The following is a 19323-nucleotide window of genomic DNA, read 5'->3' as shown; positions in this document are numbered from 1 at the left end:
AGAATAAATATTTTGTTTTACCATGGGAAAAGCTACACGTGACAGCAGCTGCCTTCTTCTGAGGACACGTCCCACCCTGCCAGATGTCTTTTTCACAAAGCAGTATATTTTCTTCATCTCCTCGGCAACGGACATTGCTCCAATAAATGGGAATAAGGCCCAGTCCAGAAAATGGGGTTTGTCTTGCTACTCCTTTACCTCTGTAAGTACAATGATAAGGTTAGGTTTATCAAATGTAGGCTAATTTTTATCAAAGCACTAGGACTTTTAAAAATGGAAGAAATCAATAAAGACAGATATGGAAGAAAAAGAAAAACATAATGCATTATGTAAATTTCAAGCAAATCAAAACATCAGATCAGAACCTGGATTGATTACCTATGGTAATCTTTTAAGTTAATCTTGAATAACTAATGGTAGGCATGTGCCTTTACTATCTATGGCTGATTTTAGAAGAAAATGGGCAAACACTACAGATATAAATAAAGAGGGAGTCTGGGTGGCTTTGTGGAAGAAGTGTGTCGTGTGGCCCAGTGGGACTTGGATTCTAGTCTGAACTCAGTTGCAAATCACTCTAAAGCCTCTCTAAGCTCCGCCTTCTGATATGTAAAAGAAGTCTGGATGCTTGAAGAGTCTTTCCTACTCCAGTATTTCAGGCTCTCATTTTCAAAACGATTATTATTACCATGTCTAAGCAAGATAATATCAAGAGAGGCAATCCATTCATATTTTTTAAACTTTATATATAGTATTTGCTAGCAAGACTTTGAAACCAATTCATAAGATAATAACTCATATAATCTATATATTTTTAACTCTGATATGTACAAAACTGGTATTACACTTTTAAAAGATTAAATGCTTATCCGAATAACATGATAATCTCTAGAACTGTCTTCATGCAACAGCTTCCATTAACCAAACAGTAAATATTTGGGGTTTATCTACAATATGAATGTGTCTTAACAGCAATAAAGCTGGGTCGCCCTGCTCTTATTGTGCAATCCTTTTTTATTAATGGACTTCTAAGAGATGATAGAAGGAATCAGGTCAGCTTATCTGAAGTTTATGTTTGCAGAAGGATAGTTTACATTCTTTCATCAATCAAGAGACTAGTAACCTACCACTGTAATTCACATCTCCATTGCAATGTTCTTGTTTTCTTTATTTTTTTTTAATTTTTAATGGAGTATAGTTGATTTACAATGTTGTGTTAGTTTCTGCCGTACAGCAGAGTGAATCAGTTATATATATAAATATATCCACTCTTTTTTAGATTCTTTTCCCATATAGGTCATTACGGAGTATTGAGTAGAGTTCCCTGTGCTATACAAGGTCCTTATTAGTTACCTATTTTATATATAGTAGTGTGTATATGTCCATCCCAATCTCTCAATTTATCCCTCCCCCCTTTACCCCCTGGTAACCATAAGATTGTTTTCTACATCTGTAACTCTATTTGTTTGTATTGTAAATAAGTCCATTTGTACCTTTTGTTGTTTTATGTCAGAATCTCATAGAAAATTTTATTCTTCCCTGATTTTCAGGGGTAATAAAAGCACAGGTAGAAATGTACATAAAGGAAGATACTGACACCAGCCTATAAATTTGTTACATCTCCAGGCCCTCAAAAGAAAAAGCAGCAAGTCAACATTCTTCATGACTTGCCCACCGGCCAGTGACTGTTTGCCAGACAAAATACTCATTGATAAAATCAGTAATTAACATCCTAAACACCATTAACACTTTGTAGTCTCTCCCCTTCTTCCTTCTTTTATCCTGATTTATTCCAACAATAATTTTTTAAGATTAGTTAACTAATTAAGTACGTTAACCCTATTTGTTACGCTAATAGCATCACAAGTCTGGAAAAAACTTAAGCCCTCAAGGTTTGCCTTTACTAAATACTCATTCTCCACCTTCCTAGTGGGATGACAGCAAGCTGGAAAATTAAAATTCTTACTGGGACTTCCCTAATGGCGTAGTGGTTAAGAATCCACCTGCCAATGCAGGGGACATGGGTTCGAGCCCTGGTCCGGGAAGATCCCACATGCCGCAAAGCAAATAAGCCCGTGCGCCACAACTACTGAGCCTGCGCTCTAGAGTCCACGAGCCACAACTACTGAGCCCGTGTGCCACAACTACCGAATCCCGCATGCCTAGAGCCCATGCTCTACAACAAGAGAAGCCACCACAATGAGAAGCCTGTGCACCGCAACTAAGAGTAGCCCCCGTTTGCTGCAACTAGAGAAAAGCCCGTGTGCAGCAACGAAGACCCAACGCAGCGAAAAATAAATAATTAATTAATTTAATTTAATTCTTACTGATTTGACTGGAGTTGACTAACCTTTTCATTTGTGTCATCACATTAGATATTACCACTCACTGATTATTAATCCAAAATATTTGCAAATTGAAAACTTTTCTTTCAGTTCTTTTAACCTTCATAACAAGATCTTTTCCATGCTTTCTAAAGATCTCTGCTGATAAAGACCAAGAAAAGTATAGGGCATGTATACTTAGAAAAAATAAATAAGACACAAAAACAGAACAATAAGAATAACAACAAAAACCAAAAACGTTTGTTCCAAAATGTAACCTTCTGCCCCTGGGAAACCCCTTCAAACGAGGCATAAAGGTGCAGGGCCTGGTGGGCGTCAGCATACACCAATCTATTTTAAGTGCGCCTACAGTCGTGGAAGGGCCGGCAGCTTCTCAGAGGACAGTGGATGCTGCTGGAGCTGAGCGAAGCTGCCATCTATTACAAGACCTCCTTGGCACAGAAACCTATGTCCCAGGATATCACCCCTTACCCAGCATGGGATGAAAGCACGAGTGAACCTCACCTCCTTCACATACACACAAATGGAATTTGTGGGTGGCTCAAGGTAGAAAGTTAAAAGCAAATGACAGCAACCTCAGGCTGCACAGGCTGCTGAGAAAGTAAAACTCTTAGGACCAAATTCCTTGCTTCCTAGCACTGAACAATTATTTTGTTAAAGTCAAAGACCAAAAGCTGCTTTGAACTTTGGACCACTTAGCATTTGCCCATTTCCTAGTCAGTAGGGCTAGTAACAAGTGAAGTGCATTTGTATGTAAAAGAACTCACTCCTTCCATTTGGGGCCCTTTCTTTACATCTCTTCTGAGAAAAATGAGAGTGAGGAAAGTGAGAATGAGGAAGGAAGATGTAACCTCTCCACAGTAACAATGGGTGCCCAGCATTCCTCTCAGATATCATCAGACAGATTTGGTCAAGGATGGGCGAACTCACCCCAGCTGCAGCTGGTGACAAACAACCGATGCATCAGAGTCATCCCAGTGGCTGCTACAGACTGTGCCCCAAACTCCATTTGCATATACTTCCACTGTGCCTTCAAACTCGTTTTTGCCACCATGAAGTCGGACTGACCCTAAAGTGGAAAAGAATCCCCAAATCCTTTAATAGCAAATAATCATTTGAACATACTGAACATACTGATAACATGATTTTTCCACTGAAGTGGTGAGAGATCCAGTCTCTCACTGTTCACAGCATGTGTTTCTTTCTTTAAATGAGGATTTAGCAGGCTCTTTTTTTGGTTTTGGTAATTAACATCCTGATGTCAATGCTAATGATACTTTCTTTTATCTAGGCAAAGTCCAATTATGATTTTCAAAGGGAAAAATTGGAAGACTATGACTAATGGCTGATAATTGCATCCCAAGTATTAGATCACATCACATATTAAGTTCTTATCATTTATGGATCACTTTCCATCTTCATATGAGGTCACAGATTAAAAAAAAAAAGAGAAACTAAATTCAATGTTCTGTTTATAAATTACCTCTTATTGGCTGTTATATCTTCCTTCTATCTGATTTGTTCTTCCACTAAAGAAGAATAAAACGCTTTTCCCCTTTTAGCCTCCAGCACTAGTCGTGACAAGTCTGAAGATTATGTCTATAAGTTCAGAAAGGTGTTAAGTGTTGAAAACATTGCCTAAAGTTAGTCTTAGGGAAACTGCCACTAAGTAGAGTAGTTGGGTGTAACTGAATGGCCCTGGAACTTCACTTCCCCTTACATACCATCCCACTCAGCTGCTCCACAGTCCACGATTTGAGTCATTCTTTTCAGTCTTAAAAGAGTCAAAATTTAAATTCAAGCACCCCTGGGGAAAATAATATTTTAAGTCTTATCCCTTAAGTGTGGATCAAAGTGGTTACTAGACTTATCGTGGTGATCATTTCATAACGTATGCAAATATCCAATCACTATGCAGTAAGTACATCTGAAAGTAACATAATATCATACATCAAATATATTTCATGTTTCTTAAAGAAGTGTGGATCAAAGGCCTACATTTCTCTTCTCATTGTCATTGGTTTTCAGAGTGGGTACTGACTGACGGGCAGCAATTGGGACACTTGCAGAGACAGAATCAAACTCAGACAACTTAAAAATTTCATAAAATTCTGTGAAAAGTCGCTTAGGATGGACTTTTTTTCATAGGTAAAGAAATTAAGAAATTAAATTCGACCAAAATTTTCTGGCATGTTTTGCATATTTCAAAGTCATTATGGATGGCTTTATAATGATTTTCCAAAAACATTACATTCACAAATCATCCATACATTTCATTTGCACGAGCCTAGTCATCTACCATTATTACTTTCCACATAATCATCCTTAAAAAATGTAACTATTTAAGAGAAACATATCCTATTTCTCATGACAAAGTGTCAATTTTGTATCAAAATTGTCAAAGAGAAGCGTCAAACAAAAGGCAATAATAAATGGAGGCAAACACAGCACTGCCAAATCCTGATTATTCAGGAGAGAACATGGGTGTGGGTTGTTCATATGGCAGATAATCTAAAAATCATTCATATATTCTAAACTTCTTTAATTCGACCAAGCAAGAGGAAGCCCTGTCTAGCTCGGTGAAAACTGTGAACTGCAGAATATTTTTAAAGAAATACGTCTGAAGAGTTTAACGAAATTTAATGATTTTTTTTAATCACAAAATGTCTTCTATAGAGACCCATATAATATTATGCACAGTACAAATGCCAGCAGTTTATTTCAAAGAATTCATTTGTTCACCTGAAACAAATGTTTATTTGAAATGATATTTAATCTATTATCTGTTTATTAATTCCTCCACCACCACCACCAAATTATTCACGTGAAAGCCGTGGAAGAAATTTCTAGTAATGAAAACAAACTGGAACTCTACTTATGCATGTTAAGTAATCATAATAAAATGTAAAATATTGCCTAAATCACTAAAAAACTATCAAGAAGAAATGATGCTTGCGTATCATCTAAATGATTAAGGCATCTACAAATGAGAAGGCAAAGACTCTGCATAAAGTATAATTGTTACCATAACATCATTATAGTGAAAATGATAACACTGGAAATAATTTCCAGGTCAACTATCAGTTCCACCATCATTTCTCAGATGCTCCCAACATGCTGTGAAAGCCTGGATTCATTTAGCTGCATCTGCTATATGGCAAGAAAGGTGGAGTGCTCATCCAATTTTCCTTTAACTAATGAAGACAAATATTTGCAATTCTGGAAAAGCAATTTGCATGTCAATGACTAATTAATTCTCTATCAGAATCCATTCCCAACACCAACATCCCCAAGGCACACACCTTCCTAGCAGCACCCCTCCACACAGTCTATCCTTTCCTTAAGGCCATAAAAATTTCCAAAATATTCTGAGTAATCATCTACCTTGAACTCAAAGTGAATATTTCTTACTGGTATGTAATTCTGTGAAGTTCACAATTCTTCTAATAATTTTTTGAAAGAGCTTTTTTTAAAAAAATCAGCTTAATAATATGCCTAAAATAATAAAAGCATGAACACACAATTCACACTATGCACATTTAAAACAGGCAGTAGTTTTTGTTTGGTTTTGGTTTTACTCTGTTCTTGCTTCATTGACTCTCTTAGAATGCTTGAGATGGTTGAACTGTAATTCATTTCCCTTTATTTATGGATGTGTAAGCTATGGACCCAATCAACTGAGCAGTTGCAGAGCCATGACCTCCTAGATTCCCACCCTTGCTATGGTCCCCTTGTCTCTCAATCTGAGAAAAGACCCTGTGATGCAATAAGCACCTTTCAGTACTTCAGCTACCAGTTTATGCATTCTGACATGTTGGTTTTCACCATTCTATTTGAAGTATTACAACTAATCTACCAAACATTACATGGGGATAAACTAGCCAGGCAGAAGCATAAGACAGCCTGAAGAGTTTCTCTACACTGCACAACAGGAGAGAAGTGGCTTTCTGGTGATCTACACTTGAGGCTGATACTCCAGTGGAGGCTGATTTGTCCCATCGGCTGTACAAATTTGTAGGAGAACTATATATTTGCACAAATTTATAGGTGCACAAATTACAAGAGGAAATACCCTTAGCTCAATGGAAAAAAAAAGAAAAACAGAGAGAGAGAGAGAGAGGATGAAACAATAAAGCAATCCACAAAGCTCATAGCCTGGTAAACTCATTTCTATTGCTACCTTACTAATAATAAAGTTCTTCAGATAAATTCTAGACCAATTCTTTGGCGATATTGCTCCACTGTCACAGTCTCTTATTATCAAAAATTGATCGGCCCGTCCTCCTTCGCTCACACTCTCCTACTCCAGCCCAGGACTTTGCGATGTCCCTCATAGTCTCTGCTAATGCCTCTGGGCCACACCCCAGTGAATCCAGGGCTGCACAGTCTTAAAGTCTCTCATGTGCCAATTTGATGGAAAATATTCTATTCTAAATATTCCTATTTTTAAAATGTGGTAATAACAATAATTTAAAAGTTGAAGTCTCAAACTGAGGTTTTAAGTCAACTATAATAAGCATTGCAAATTTATAGGCTAAACCAGTAACAGAAGAAAGTCTGGAACTATGAAGCTATGCATGATGGCACGCCATGGAGAGAAGCCCCGGAGTTCATGAAATGAATTGTTGCAAAAAGCAACAACGACAACAACAAAACCCAGTCAGCTGTACCAGTCTGCTGCTATTACAGCCACCTAAAGGCAAAATGTGCCAGTGCACAACAATGGTAAGAATTCCACTACCTTAATTCCCTGCCAAAAATGTTGAGCTTACTGTCATTTTAGTTTACTATTATTTTTCTTCTATGTAAATGTATCTCCAGTTTTATAAAGGAAAAGGAACATAAAAGATTTTTGTTACAGAAATTTGCTTTGTGGACAACTTTGCTAAAAAACAGGAATTCCTAAAACAAAGAGACATTCCCGAGGGGCTCTCTTTAACCATGTTATCAGCCTCTCTCTTCTAGAGAAGGACAGCTAACTGGATTAAAATTGTCTTCACAAGTCTCATTGGTTTTATAGTTTTTAAGGCTATTGGGATGGGCTGAATACAATTCCCCCAAAAGATGTGGAAGTACCGACTTCCAGTGCCTATGAATACCCGTGAATTTACTTGGAAATAGGGTCTTGGCAGATGATCAAGATAAGATGAGATCATTAGGGAGGGCTCTAATCCAACATGACTATATTCTCATAAAAAGTAGAAATCTGGACAGAGACACATATAGGGAGAAGGCCACCTGAAGATTGCAGCTAACTTCCACAAGCCAAGGAGCTATCAGAAGCTAGGAGACAGCCCTGGAACAGATCCTTCTCTAGTGCCTTGAGAGGAAGCATGGCTCTGCTGACACTGACCTTGGACTTCTAGTCTCCAGAACTGTGAAATAATAAGTTTCTTTGTTTAAGCCACTCAGTTTGTGGTACTCATTACGGCAGCCCTAGCAAACTAATAGAGCCATTATGGTATTACCCCTCCTTGGACAGCTGGCAAAACCTCCCTTCTCATACTCCATACTTCAAGGAGGCCTAAAAGAAATATTAGGAAAGGAACCAAATAGGTCAGCTATCTTTGCTCTCTAAATCCAGCTCATTCCAAAATAAACCAAATGAAAAGACATGCCTATTTAGTTAACTCCTTAAAATATATTTATAGAATAACACTCACTTGAAGACAAACAGCAAAAACAAAGATCCATCCCAGTAGTGTTTTCTGAATAGAATTAATAACAAATATTTTTAAAATCTTTTAAAATCACAGTTTGATAAATGAGTAAAAGAAAATTAATGTTATCACACAGATCCTTTCTCACCTATTACTGAACTTCAGAGAGGCACAAAGTAATTAATTTCAGTCATTTCTATTTTTCTGGTGGAATCAGAAAGAATCCATGCTGGTGACATCAAGCTATTGTTTAGATCCTTGACAAAAAGTATACTTGAAGCTGAAAATGATGCAGAAATTTCAGTTTATGAACTATTTAAAACAATAGAAAAAAGCCCATTACATGTTGGACAATTTAGTACACATATTTGACAATGAAACATAATCTTTTGTCTTATACCAAAGGCAACACTGGAAAAATATACTAAATGATCATTTCCTATCTTAATTATAAAATACAGACAAAAAATCACACTCCCTAAAAACAACTGAATTGGGCAGCAGTTAGCTGAATTTTTCAAGTACAGTGTGGGGGGGTTACGTTAATTTTGATGGGTTTTTTTCCTACACTTTATTTGATGGTACTGAGGTATTCTGTTTTGTCTATGATTACATTTACCCATAACTGAAACCAGTTTAGCATTGCGAAATAGATTTTATTCAAATCATACCATGTCAAAATGAAATCAAATCATCTTTTAACGTACAAAGCATTCCCCTGAACTATTACCCAACTGAACTATATTTGCCTCCATTAGTTCACATCTATAATTCATATTAATTGTTCATTTATTATTCATGTAGATACCTTTAGTACTGAGAAAAAATAGGAACTGGTCTGGTTCAAAATGAGAGCATATCCTCTGTAAGCAATTCTACCCATTTACAGTGGGCTTATTAGAAATTTATAAATCTTATCGATTACTTGTGGGTTTAAAATGTTATATAATATTATGTAAAAGAAGACTCTATGCAAGGTTAAGTTACGGTACACTAACAATACATGCATTTAAATAACTGGAGCAGGAAATTCCACAAATTGTTTGTCTCTGAACTATCCACACATAAACACATGGTATGGGTATTACCATTTTATTGTACAACTCTGAATGATGAAATTAAACTACACTTAATAGGAATCGTAGCTGTCTCCCAAAGTACATATCACAGGAAAGGTAATAAAAATGCTTAGTACTCTCCTGACATCTCAACCAGAGAGTGGCCGTCCTCAACTAGAGGACACAGGTGATTTCTTATTCATCTTTGTAAATTCAACCCCTAGTGTGAACTCAGTAAATGTTTAATGAAATCCACTCTTGCCTTTCTACAAGAATCAGCATTTCTCAGTCTTTGTGTCTCTCTGGTGATCCTTATAAAAAGCATGAAGCTGAATGTGCATACATGGCTTCTCGCAGGCAAATCTCATTACTTTAGTGTTTTGCAAACAATAAAATTTTTATTAATATTGTTGTGCTAATTTTCAGGAAGAGGAAGAAGAGGGGAGAGGAGGTGACTGCTCTGGAAAAGTTAGATGCAAAGGAGGCAAAAATCAACATTTCCTGATTTTCTAGCAACAGCGTGTCAACCATGTAGAAGGCAGTCTACAACAATTGTTCATATAGTGCACAACTAAACTCTCATCTGCTATGCAGACTAAAGGGACAGGCTTCAGAGGACTTCCTTCTTTACAGGTTAATTCAAGGGGGAAAAAGTTTAAAAATTAGAATTAAATTAATTAGGTAATGTTAAATTACCTAACAACTGAACCAACGTCCATATTCTTAACAATGGAATTATTCATTTCAGACATAAATTGCTAGAGCTGCAAATAGCATCTTAAAACAAGTAAATATGCTCTACCAATTAAATCAATGTCTAAATGTTATTCATCTACATACGGCAAAAAAAATGCGTGAAGCATTTCACGGTGTAATTTTTTACATTACTTATAACTATTTTCTAATTGCATTAAGTTTCCCCAATGCAGGTTTTCCCCCGCTATCCAAAAGTAGAATTTTCCTATGAAACCTTTTGTAAGTCAAAATGGCATAAAGCCAAGAAGCAACTAACCTTAGGACATATCTTGCTAATAGATGAACAAAATAAATTGAGAAAAAGCACAGATGCTCACAGACACAGCTCAAAGCCTGACAGCAGCCTGATGCTGAGATACTGAGCGTAGTTCCTGGAGAAGGAGCTTAGGGGCGCCACTCTCACTGCTCTGGGTGTGCGCTGCCTCTATAATGGCTCACTGCAAAACAAACACTGAACGCTCTTTTCAATTTTCACCTTTCACCTTTTGCTCTTTCATAAGAGCAAAAATTCTCTTTGGATTTCTTTTCTAGCAGAAACAGGTACTAATGTAGGTCTTCTGTAAAAGTGAAGTGACATAAAGCAAACTTTCACAAAGTGGGGGATACCTGTATAAGGACTGTATGGTCAGGCCACCCAAGTCGGCAGCTCTCCTGCTCTCTGTACATCCCCTGCTCAACCAGTCCCTGCTTCACCTACACCCTACTCACGTGACTGACCTTCCCTCTTAATCATAGAGCCTAACAGTAAACGCCTACACACTTGCCTCAGCTCCAGCTAGAGACTGTTTTAGCTTATCAAAGGGGTGGTGAGGGGCGTGCTCCCCTGCTGGTTTCCCTGGTAACCAATGAGTCAACCTGATGTCAATTCCCTCTGTAACTGGTAACCTCCCTCTCTACCCCCTCATCCCCCACCCTCACCCCTACTCCTCCCACCCCCCAGCCCCCTATACACACACACACATACACAACACACACACGTACACACACACACACCTGTAGCAAAGACTGCTGCCATGTCCTGCCCACCCCCTGCTGCACATGGTGGGATGTTGCTCCAGGACCTTACTTCAGAGATGTAAGATTCCCCATCCATTAAACCACTGATGTCTCTGTCGCTGACTCTGGGCTCTTTCTTCGGTCAGGAGGCTGGGCAAGTACAGGGCTTGCAGGCCTGAGGGGTGCAGGCCAACAAGGACAAACCTCAACCACACTTCGTGGCAGACTGTTGGTTCTCCTCAATAACTACCTGCTTCTGCCTGCCAGTATTGTCCCCATGTGTTCAGAGGTCAATTCTGACTAATCTAGGCAAGCATGGTAATTGCATTTTCCTTCCCAGATAGTGCCAGGAAGGTCTGGCCAATGAAATACGGGAGGAAGTCTGGGGGGAGCGGAATTCTGGGGAGGTCTCCTTGAATTTTCAATGGGACATACATGAAGAGGGGGCTCTATCTTTCTTCTTCAAGTTGTTCTATCTCGATATGAAATCTGGAATAACCATTAGCCTAAGGATAAAAGCCACACTTTGAAAATAAAGGAATCAAGAGTAGCAGAGAAATAGAGCTGTACCATGTTGGAGCCTGACTTCTTGTAATATGAACAACAAATCTTATTTCTTCAGTCATTTTGAATTGGGTTTTCTATTCTTTGCCACCAAAACCACCTTAACTGATCCGAGCCACACTCATACCCAAGTTCGTAATTATCATCTATTTCCTCTTCCAAACTTTTCACAGCCATCCTTGTTTTCAGTTAGTCATAATGTATATCAATTTTGTATCCATATTTTCCACTTAACATTATTGTGAGCATTTTTCCATTTTTTATAGACCATCTTTGTGATTATCACTTTAGGAGCTGCAGAGTATCCATCGAATAAAGAGATCTCTGAGTAATACCTTATTGTTTGATATTTAGGTTTGCCTTCACAGTTATAAACCAAATGACTCTTGCAAAAGTTAACTTCACACACACACACACACACACACACACACACACACACACCCCAAGGACTGCATATATATGCAGAGAGAGTATTTGTGAGTCCAGGATAATCACTCATAAAAGGCAGTAGTAAGTGGATATCTAATTTTCTTCTTAAAAAAAAAATTCACACTAGTAAAAAGTCAGATAATGCCCCAAATCAAAGTATTTTATATCTGCCCTAGCCTGAAAAGCAGAGTGAGCTCAATATTTAAAATCCAGCCAGGAAATGTATCAAATCTGTTATTGCTAATAAATGCTTTTCAGCACCTGCTACGTAGAATCAAGATGCAGCATTAAAAAAGTTTAAAAAGGGACTGCTTTCTACCAACTTTTTAAATTAACCTTCATTTCAAACACCAGATGGACTTCAAAGAGTACAGCCTGTAACATCCCACAAGTCCGCTATCTCTATCTGAATCAGGAGATTTGGGTGAACTAATCTGCATGACATGACAAAAAGTCAGATCTATGAATCACTCTTTCTGGTAAAATTGAAACCATTCAACTCAGATTGGGACTTGAACCCACGTGCTGGGACTCAAACCCGGCCAAAACCCAGACTGGGACTTGAACCCATGGTCTTTTAATTGATATCACACAGCTCAGGTTCTTGACGTCTAGTGCAGAAAGAATTCAGTGAGAGACAAAGTAATAGATAAGAAGTGGATTTATTTAGAGAGAAACACATTCCACAGATAGAGTGTGGGCCATCTCAGAAGGTGAGAAGCCCTGACATATGGCGTGATTAGTTTTTATGGGCTGGGTAATTTCATAGGCTAATGAGTGGGAGGATGGGATTTCCAGGAATTGGGCCACTGCCCACTTTTTGATCTTGGATCAGCCTCAGAACTGCCGAGGCATGGGTGGGTGTGTCATTTAGCATGCTAATATATTACAGTGAGCATATAATGAGGCTCGAGGTCCACTGGAAGTCAAATCTTCCGCCATCTTGGACCTAGTGGGTCTACCCAGTTTTTGTCATGTCCTGTGGCTACGTCATTCTTTTAAAGGTTGTGCCCTGCCCCTTCCCTCCTGTTTCCAAATCTCAATCATTAGCGCATTATCGTTTATTATACCTATTTTACCCATCAGTCATCGGTCACCTATGGTTGAGTTCCACTTGGCTGCTTGTAACAAAGAGGAGCTCCTAGCACAGTGCAAGCAAGTTGCCCCACCGGCCACACCAACTGGAGACTGGAAAAAGGATCCCTCTTTCCAGTCAGGAAGCTCCAAATTATTGCAAGGTACTGTTGGGGGGAATCAGTTGCCTGTTAATTCTTCCTATAGAAATGTGAAAATAATCTGGCTCACATTCAGTCAATAATCATATTCTGGTGAACTAAGTTGTTATTATCCCACACTGGTCAAACAAAACCATTTTCTAAAACCACACAAAAAGTTACCGTAGGCCTGCCTTATGCTTGATCCTAAATCTAGTGGGATTAAGTCACAGAATGGTAGACTCCGCTGACATGATCACCCATGGCTACACAGCTTAGGTGGGTTCCGATGCCCTCCCACGGTTTTCCCTGACTGTGACAAAGGGTCTTCAGCCTCCAAATCACCTTGACTGCTCATTAGAAATGCACATTCCTGAGCCGAATTCCTTAGCTGACTTAATCAGGGTCTCTGAAGGCTAGAGCCCAGGTATCTGCATTTGAATAAGCCCCCACGTGATTCTAATGCCCATAGTAAGAACTAACCCCCAGGGCTGATTCAGGGTGAATCCCCCAAATGATTCTTTATTACTAATTTGCAAGTTTCACACAACCAGGGCCCAGGCATCATCTTTCTTGTTCTCAGATATTTGAGCCACTGGAGTGTCCACGCCCTGCCCTGGCTCACCTGATATCCCCCTGCCACCCCTTCAACTTGGTTTCAACCAACTCTCCACCTCAGGGGCACCAACTTCCTCATTACTCTTGATGCAAACAGGTACATGACTCTAGCCTCCAGGTTTTTTTTTTGTTTTTGTTTTTGTTTTGCGGTACGCGGGCCTCTCACTGCTGTAGCCTCTCCCGTTGCGGAGCACAGGCTCCGGACGCGCAGGCCCAGCGGCCATGGCTCACGGCCCCAGCCGCTCCGCGGCATGCAGGACCCTCCAGGACCGGGGCACGAACCCGTGTCCCCTGCATCGGCAGGCGGACTCCCAACCACTGCGCCACCAGGGAAGCCCCAGTTTATTTTTTAAAGGAGGGATTTCGTTACAATTAATTTTCTTTCCTTCTATTAATTTTCTTTCCTTCTTTTTTTTTGGTTAAAAAAAAGAAAGAAAAGAAAAAGAAAACCCTGGATATTCTCAAGTCAGAAGAGACTGGAAATCATGTACATTGGACCAAACATAATTTCCTTTCTCTTTCTTTTTAAACTAGTCTTTAAACTACAAGAATAGGATCATTAGACAGTACAGATATTTCTACATGTTTATGTAATTAAAGAATAAAATGAGCTGTGGAGTGAAATGTGCACTATCTTATAATGCTGCTATAAGATTTAAATGAAGGACTTCCCTGGTGGTCCAGTGGGTAAGACTCTGCGCTCCCAATGCAGGGGGCCCGGGTTCGATCCCTGGTCGGGGAACTAGAAACCACGTGCATGCTACAACTAAGAAGCCCACATGCCGCAACTAAAAAAAAAAAAAAGATCCCGCATGCCACAACGAAGATCCCGTGTGCCCCAACCAAGACTCGGCGCAGCCAAATAAATAAATAAATAAATAGGTTTTTTTTTAAAAAAAGAATTAAATGAGAAAACTAATATATAAAATGCTTAGCTCAGCATCCAACAAAGAGTGAATGCTCAATAAATCCTACCTGTTATTATCAGGCCGGGGTGTTTTGGTACATACTCAGTGCTGGGAAAGTCCTTTGAATAAATCTGTTTCAAAGCTGCCTTCCTCCGGATAAGGAAACTAAAGCTCTGGGGGTTGAGTCTTACTCAACACTGCATAGCTACTGGCAGAGCCAAAGCGGACACCAGTGTTTTCTAAAGCACAATTCCATATTCTTTTCACCACTCCATGACAGCTTTGTTCACACTCTTAACTGAAATGTGGAACGAAAAAAGTCATAGGTTCAGAATATGCCAGTCATTTTGAAGGTATGAGTTACATCCAATCAGAATGTGAGGAGTAAATGACAGAATGGGTTAGCAAGACTAAGCCTGTGAGAGTAATTAAATTATTACATAGCCAGCAGATTGCTGTCCTGGTTTTTTTTTCTTCTTCTTTTTCTTTTTTTTTGTGGGGGTGTGAGGCAGGGAGAGAATTTATCTCCCATCTTGGGTGTTTTCTTTTGTTTCTCTTGTGTTCAACCACTTTACTCCAGGAAGTACACACACTATTACGCAGTGTTCAGAGTTCTGTCTAGTGAGAATTGACTATGAACACAAAGGAATCACAAAGAGTGTGTTGCTGTTAGGTTTAAATTTCTTTTCAACACAAGAGGGTGGGGAGAATAAATGAACAAGCTACTCTCCTCATTTGGAATATAAAGTGAAAAGAATTATGTGTCAGAAAGCACAATAGATCTAGTGTTTTAACTCTGAAATACACTTATTTATGTCTATGTATATACAATAGGAAATATGAAATATAATAATAGAAAGATGAAAAAACTGTCAGTTTTTCCTAAACATGAGATTTTACTACAAATAATCCCTCACAGTAAATAGTGAAACAATGCTAGGGCTCTCTGCTTGATATCACCTCAAAATTTTTACAGCCACATTGGCATTCTGTCTGTGAAACACAAGTATAGCGATGACTTCATTCTCTAGGATAAAGGATAATTGATCTTAACCTTCCTATCACTTTCCTTTAACGCAAAGCACTAATGCAATTGAAGGCACAGATAAATAAAAATTTCTGAAGGGAAAGAATGGCCCTGTGAAAGTTAACCTCCAAATTACCTCCAAAAGGTACAAAGTACAACATATCTCTGAATCACAATTAGTGAAACAGCTGCCCCACAGCTTGGATGGAGAGCTGCCAAAAAAAAAGAATTTTTAAAGAAAATCCAAACTCTGAAGGACATGTAAGGTTTTTTCCCCACAACTATTAGAGAAAAAAAAAGCCCTAATGTTAAACAAAACACCAACTCAAAACAAAGCACTGTTTAAAGGCCGATTATTCACTTACATTAAATCTATTAATGTGATGCTTTTATTACCACAAAACCAAAATATCTTACCAACTTTATCTCTTTACCAATTGATCCCGATTTTCCACAAACAATATATACAGCTGAATACTGGCACTTTTGAAAACCGCACTTGACTATATCAAGTTGCTTCTTCCCTAAGATAGTTACTATTCCGATCTCTTTTCCCTTTCTTTTTTCTTCACTCACTGATGATATTTATCACACTGTGCCCCAGAACATGAACATCATTTTGACAAGTTGTATTTTGGCCGGGAAATTTTGCCAAACTTTTTCAAATATATGTCAATGGTGGGAGTAAGGCAGAAATTTTACCACGTTTTCCCAAATCGGGTGTGTGGGGGGGAAATTTATTGATTGTCATATTAGATTTAATATTTCCCTTTCCAAAACAAGTAATTAGAAACTATCGCCTCCTCTGCTTTGCCTCTTCTACGTAAATATGGTAACATTCTGAAGGCAAGATGATGCAGAAAACACACATCCTCCCAACATATGCGCGCGGCCACACACACACACACACACACACACACGGCAGAGACAAGACCTTATCCAGGAACCCAGAGCGCAGCACCTTCCAGAGAAACTATCACCCCAAATAACCTTCACACACGAAGCCCGCCTTGCTAATTCAAAGTCAAGGTACCAAGGTACTTGGATGGTAACTCAGGGGCAGCCCACCATCACACTGAGAGGCAAACCCTCAATCGTACCCCCTCTCACTCTCTCTCTTCAAGGAACACCTAATGCCCTCTCCTAGCTAGGGTGGCTCCCCGCCAGTCCAAGTCGCCGCCGCTGCCCCGAGGCCACTCACCGTGTCTGCAGTCGCAGTAGCCCCAGTCCACCTTGCCGTGGGCGTTCCCATAGAAGCACCAGGGTCTGCCCGTGCCGTCGGGGCTCCGGCAAAAGTTGTGGCTCTGCCCTCGCAGTTGAGCCCAGCCCGCCGGGGGCGACCGCTCGAGGAACGGTGGCACCTCTGCCCAGCGCAGACAAGAGGCGCCGAAGTCCGTCACGTTGACCCAGGGCTCGCCGGCGGGGCAGTCCCCGGCGCGCGGCCCGGGCGTGTGCCGGGCGTGGAGGGCCTGCAGGCGCGGGGTCCGGAGCGCCGCCGGGGGGCGCGGGACGCGCGGCAGAGGCGTCCTCTGTGGACGCTGCTGGGTAGGAAGGTAGTAAGGGTACTGGGGACCCAGAGGATAACTGAGGACCGGATCAAAGCTGACCACTCCGGGGAGCGCCCCGAAAATCAGAGCCACCGCGAAGCGGGCGAGCGTCATGGTGCCAGAGCAGCGGCGTTTGCTCCATACTCCCCCTGCTCCGCGGGTTCTGAAGGGTAGGAGAGGAGGGGGCGAGGGCGGGGGCGAGGGCGGGGCTGCGTCCCTGGAATCCCCTACTCCAGCCCCCTCCCGTCCCCCGCGCGCGGTCCGCCTTCCCCTCCCCACCTCGCCTCCCGCCGCGGATCCCCGGCCGTGCCTCTGCTCCTGCGCCTCGGGAGCGATCGCGGGCGGGGAAATCCTGTGTTCCGCGGAGCCCTGGCTGGTGGAGAGGACCTGCCAAGAGAAGACGCGGACCCGGCGGACAGTGGCGGGGCCGGAGCCCCAGGTAGCCTGTAGTGACATGGGCCCGGGAACTCTGCCCCCTGGCTGCCGGCACGGGGCGCGCAGTCTCGCCCCGGAGCCGGACCTCCGCGCGGCTCCTGCCTGGCTCCCGGCTGTCAGCCCGCCCGGCCGGGCCGGACCAGCTGCTGGCACCGCTGCGGCCTCAGTGTGCCCGAGCCAAGCCCGAGGGTGCCAACGAGGGGGACGGTCTTGCCCGCTCCTTGCCAGCAGGCGACACCACCAGAGCCCCGCGTCTGGCGGCTGCCAAGCCTGCCACCAGCCCCTGCAGCCATCTCTCCTCCACCCCCTTGCCGCGCCTCTTTTCCTCTATTCTGAAATCGTTAAAAGTGTGGATGGGTTTACCTGCAACTCTCCCTTGATAAGTCCCGGGGAGAAAGTTATCAAAGCCTACTTGGAATGCTGAAGCCATTTTCCTGAACTGTGAGCTCCTCAAGGACAAGACCACGTTCCGTTCCGCTTTATATCCCAGTGCTTAACACCGTGGCCGACACTTATTAGGCTCCAGTAAACATGTGCTGAAATTAAATTCCTGAACCGACGCAGGGAAAGCAACTTGAGCCTTTCTACTTCCTGCCACCCACTTTCCACCCGGTGCCCTGAAAAACACCAGTTGTTTGGTTATTATTGGGGTTCCGTGAGGCCCTCTTAATACCAAATTTCCTTTCTAACCAGAGAAGACTTCATCCGTTCGGGTCTCCATCCTATCCAAAAAGGCCATCCCTCTAACACCTGCTTCGTTTTTGCCCGGCAAGGGACTTGAGTTAAGCCTACTCTTTCGCCTCTCCAAAGTAGACTCTGCCTGCCGGCAATTTTGTAGCTGTTAGCTCGACCTTAGCAAAGCTCTTTCAACTGCTTCCCGCCGCCAAAAAAAAAAAAAAAAAGTTGGTTTAGAATTTTTTAAAAATCACTGGAGCTGGATGTTTTAGGATTTCCCCTATCAGTTGTTCCTGCCACTTAAGTTAAACAAGAAAATGGAAGGCCGTAAAGAAGGCAATAGTTTACTTTCTGGCTTCAGTGCGCGGTAGAACTACTGTCCCATAGTATATACTGCACTGTGAAGAAAATTTGAGCATGACTTAAACGATTATTGTTAAAACCTAGATTTCAGTTAGAAACTGAATTAATTTCCTTCCCCCAGCTCAAATAATAATCTTAGTTTAACCTTTTGGAATCATCTGTTGTTTTTTTTTAATTTTGTTCACTCCTATTAATGAAACATTTGATTTAACTTCAGAGAGAAGTGGGCAAGTGAATGATATTAGGAATCCAGGAATGTATTTATCAAATCTTTATTCAAGATGTTTTTACCCACTATTTCTTTTTTTTGTTGTTGTTGTTGTTGTTGTTGTTGTACGCGGGCCTCTCACTGTTGTGGCCTCTCCCGTTGCGGAGCACAGGCTTCGGAGGCGCAGGCTCAGCGGCCATGGCTCATGGGCCCAGCCGCTCTGCAGCATGTGGGATCTTCCCGGACTGGGGCACGAACCCGTGTCCCCTGCATCGGCAGGCAGACTCTCAACCACTGCGCCACCAGGGAAGCCCCATTATTATTATTATATATATTTTTAAACTAATAGTTTTCTGACTCCAAAAGCATAGTTAAAACTGTACTTGGGGAAGAGAGTGAAGGTAAAATCCTTCTTTGGGGGAGGTTGATTTACTTATTTTAGTAGGGTCGACAGAGTTCACCAATCACAGATTCTTGGTATAATAGGTGACAATTCTAAAAGGAGTCACCCTTTTCCTTCAAA

The 19323-nt window shown here is 41.2% G+C and overlaps 1 protein-coding gene across 4 annotated transcripts in view; it reads right to left on the bottom strand.

The window, feature by feature from the left end:
- Positions 1–17790, bottom strand: part of PRSS12 (serine protease 12) — a 70074-nt gene extending 52284 nt beyond the window's left edge. For 2 of the 4 annotated variants that reach the window (XM_073804916.1, XM_073804918.1), the window contains exons 1-3: positions 16774–17779; positions 3273–3411; positions 22–200 (exon numbers count right to left, since the gene is read on the bottom strand). In XM_073804916.1, the coding sequence (XP_073661017.1) occupies positions 22–200; positions 3273–3411; positions 16774–17575 (1120 nt within the window). In that variant the 5' untranslated portion in view covers positions 17576–17779. Of the gene's footprint in view, positions 1–21; positions 201–3272; positions 3412–16773 lie in introns of all 4 variants that reach the window. The other 2 variants (XM_073804917.1, XM_019927863.3) reach the window with 2 other exon arrangements.
- Between the last annotated feature and the right edge of the window lie 1533 nt (positions 17791–19323).

The sequence above is a fragment of the Tursiops truncatus genome, chromosome 5 (genome assembly GCF_011762595.2).
Source record: "Tursiops truncatus isolate mTurTru1 chromosome 5, mTurTru1.mat.Y, whole genome shotgun sequence".
NCBI lineage: Eukaryota > Metazoa > Chordata > Mammalia > Artiodactyla > Delphinidae > Tursiops > Tursiops truncatus.
This window is presented reverse-complemented; position numbering and strand designations above follow the sequence as displayed.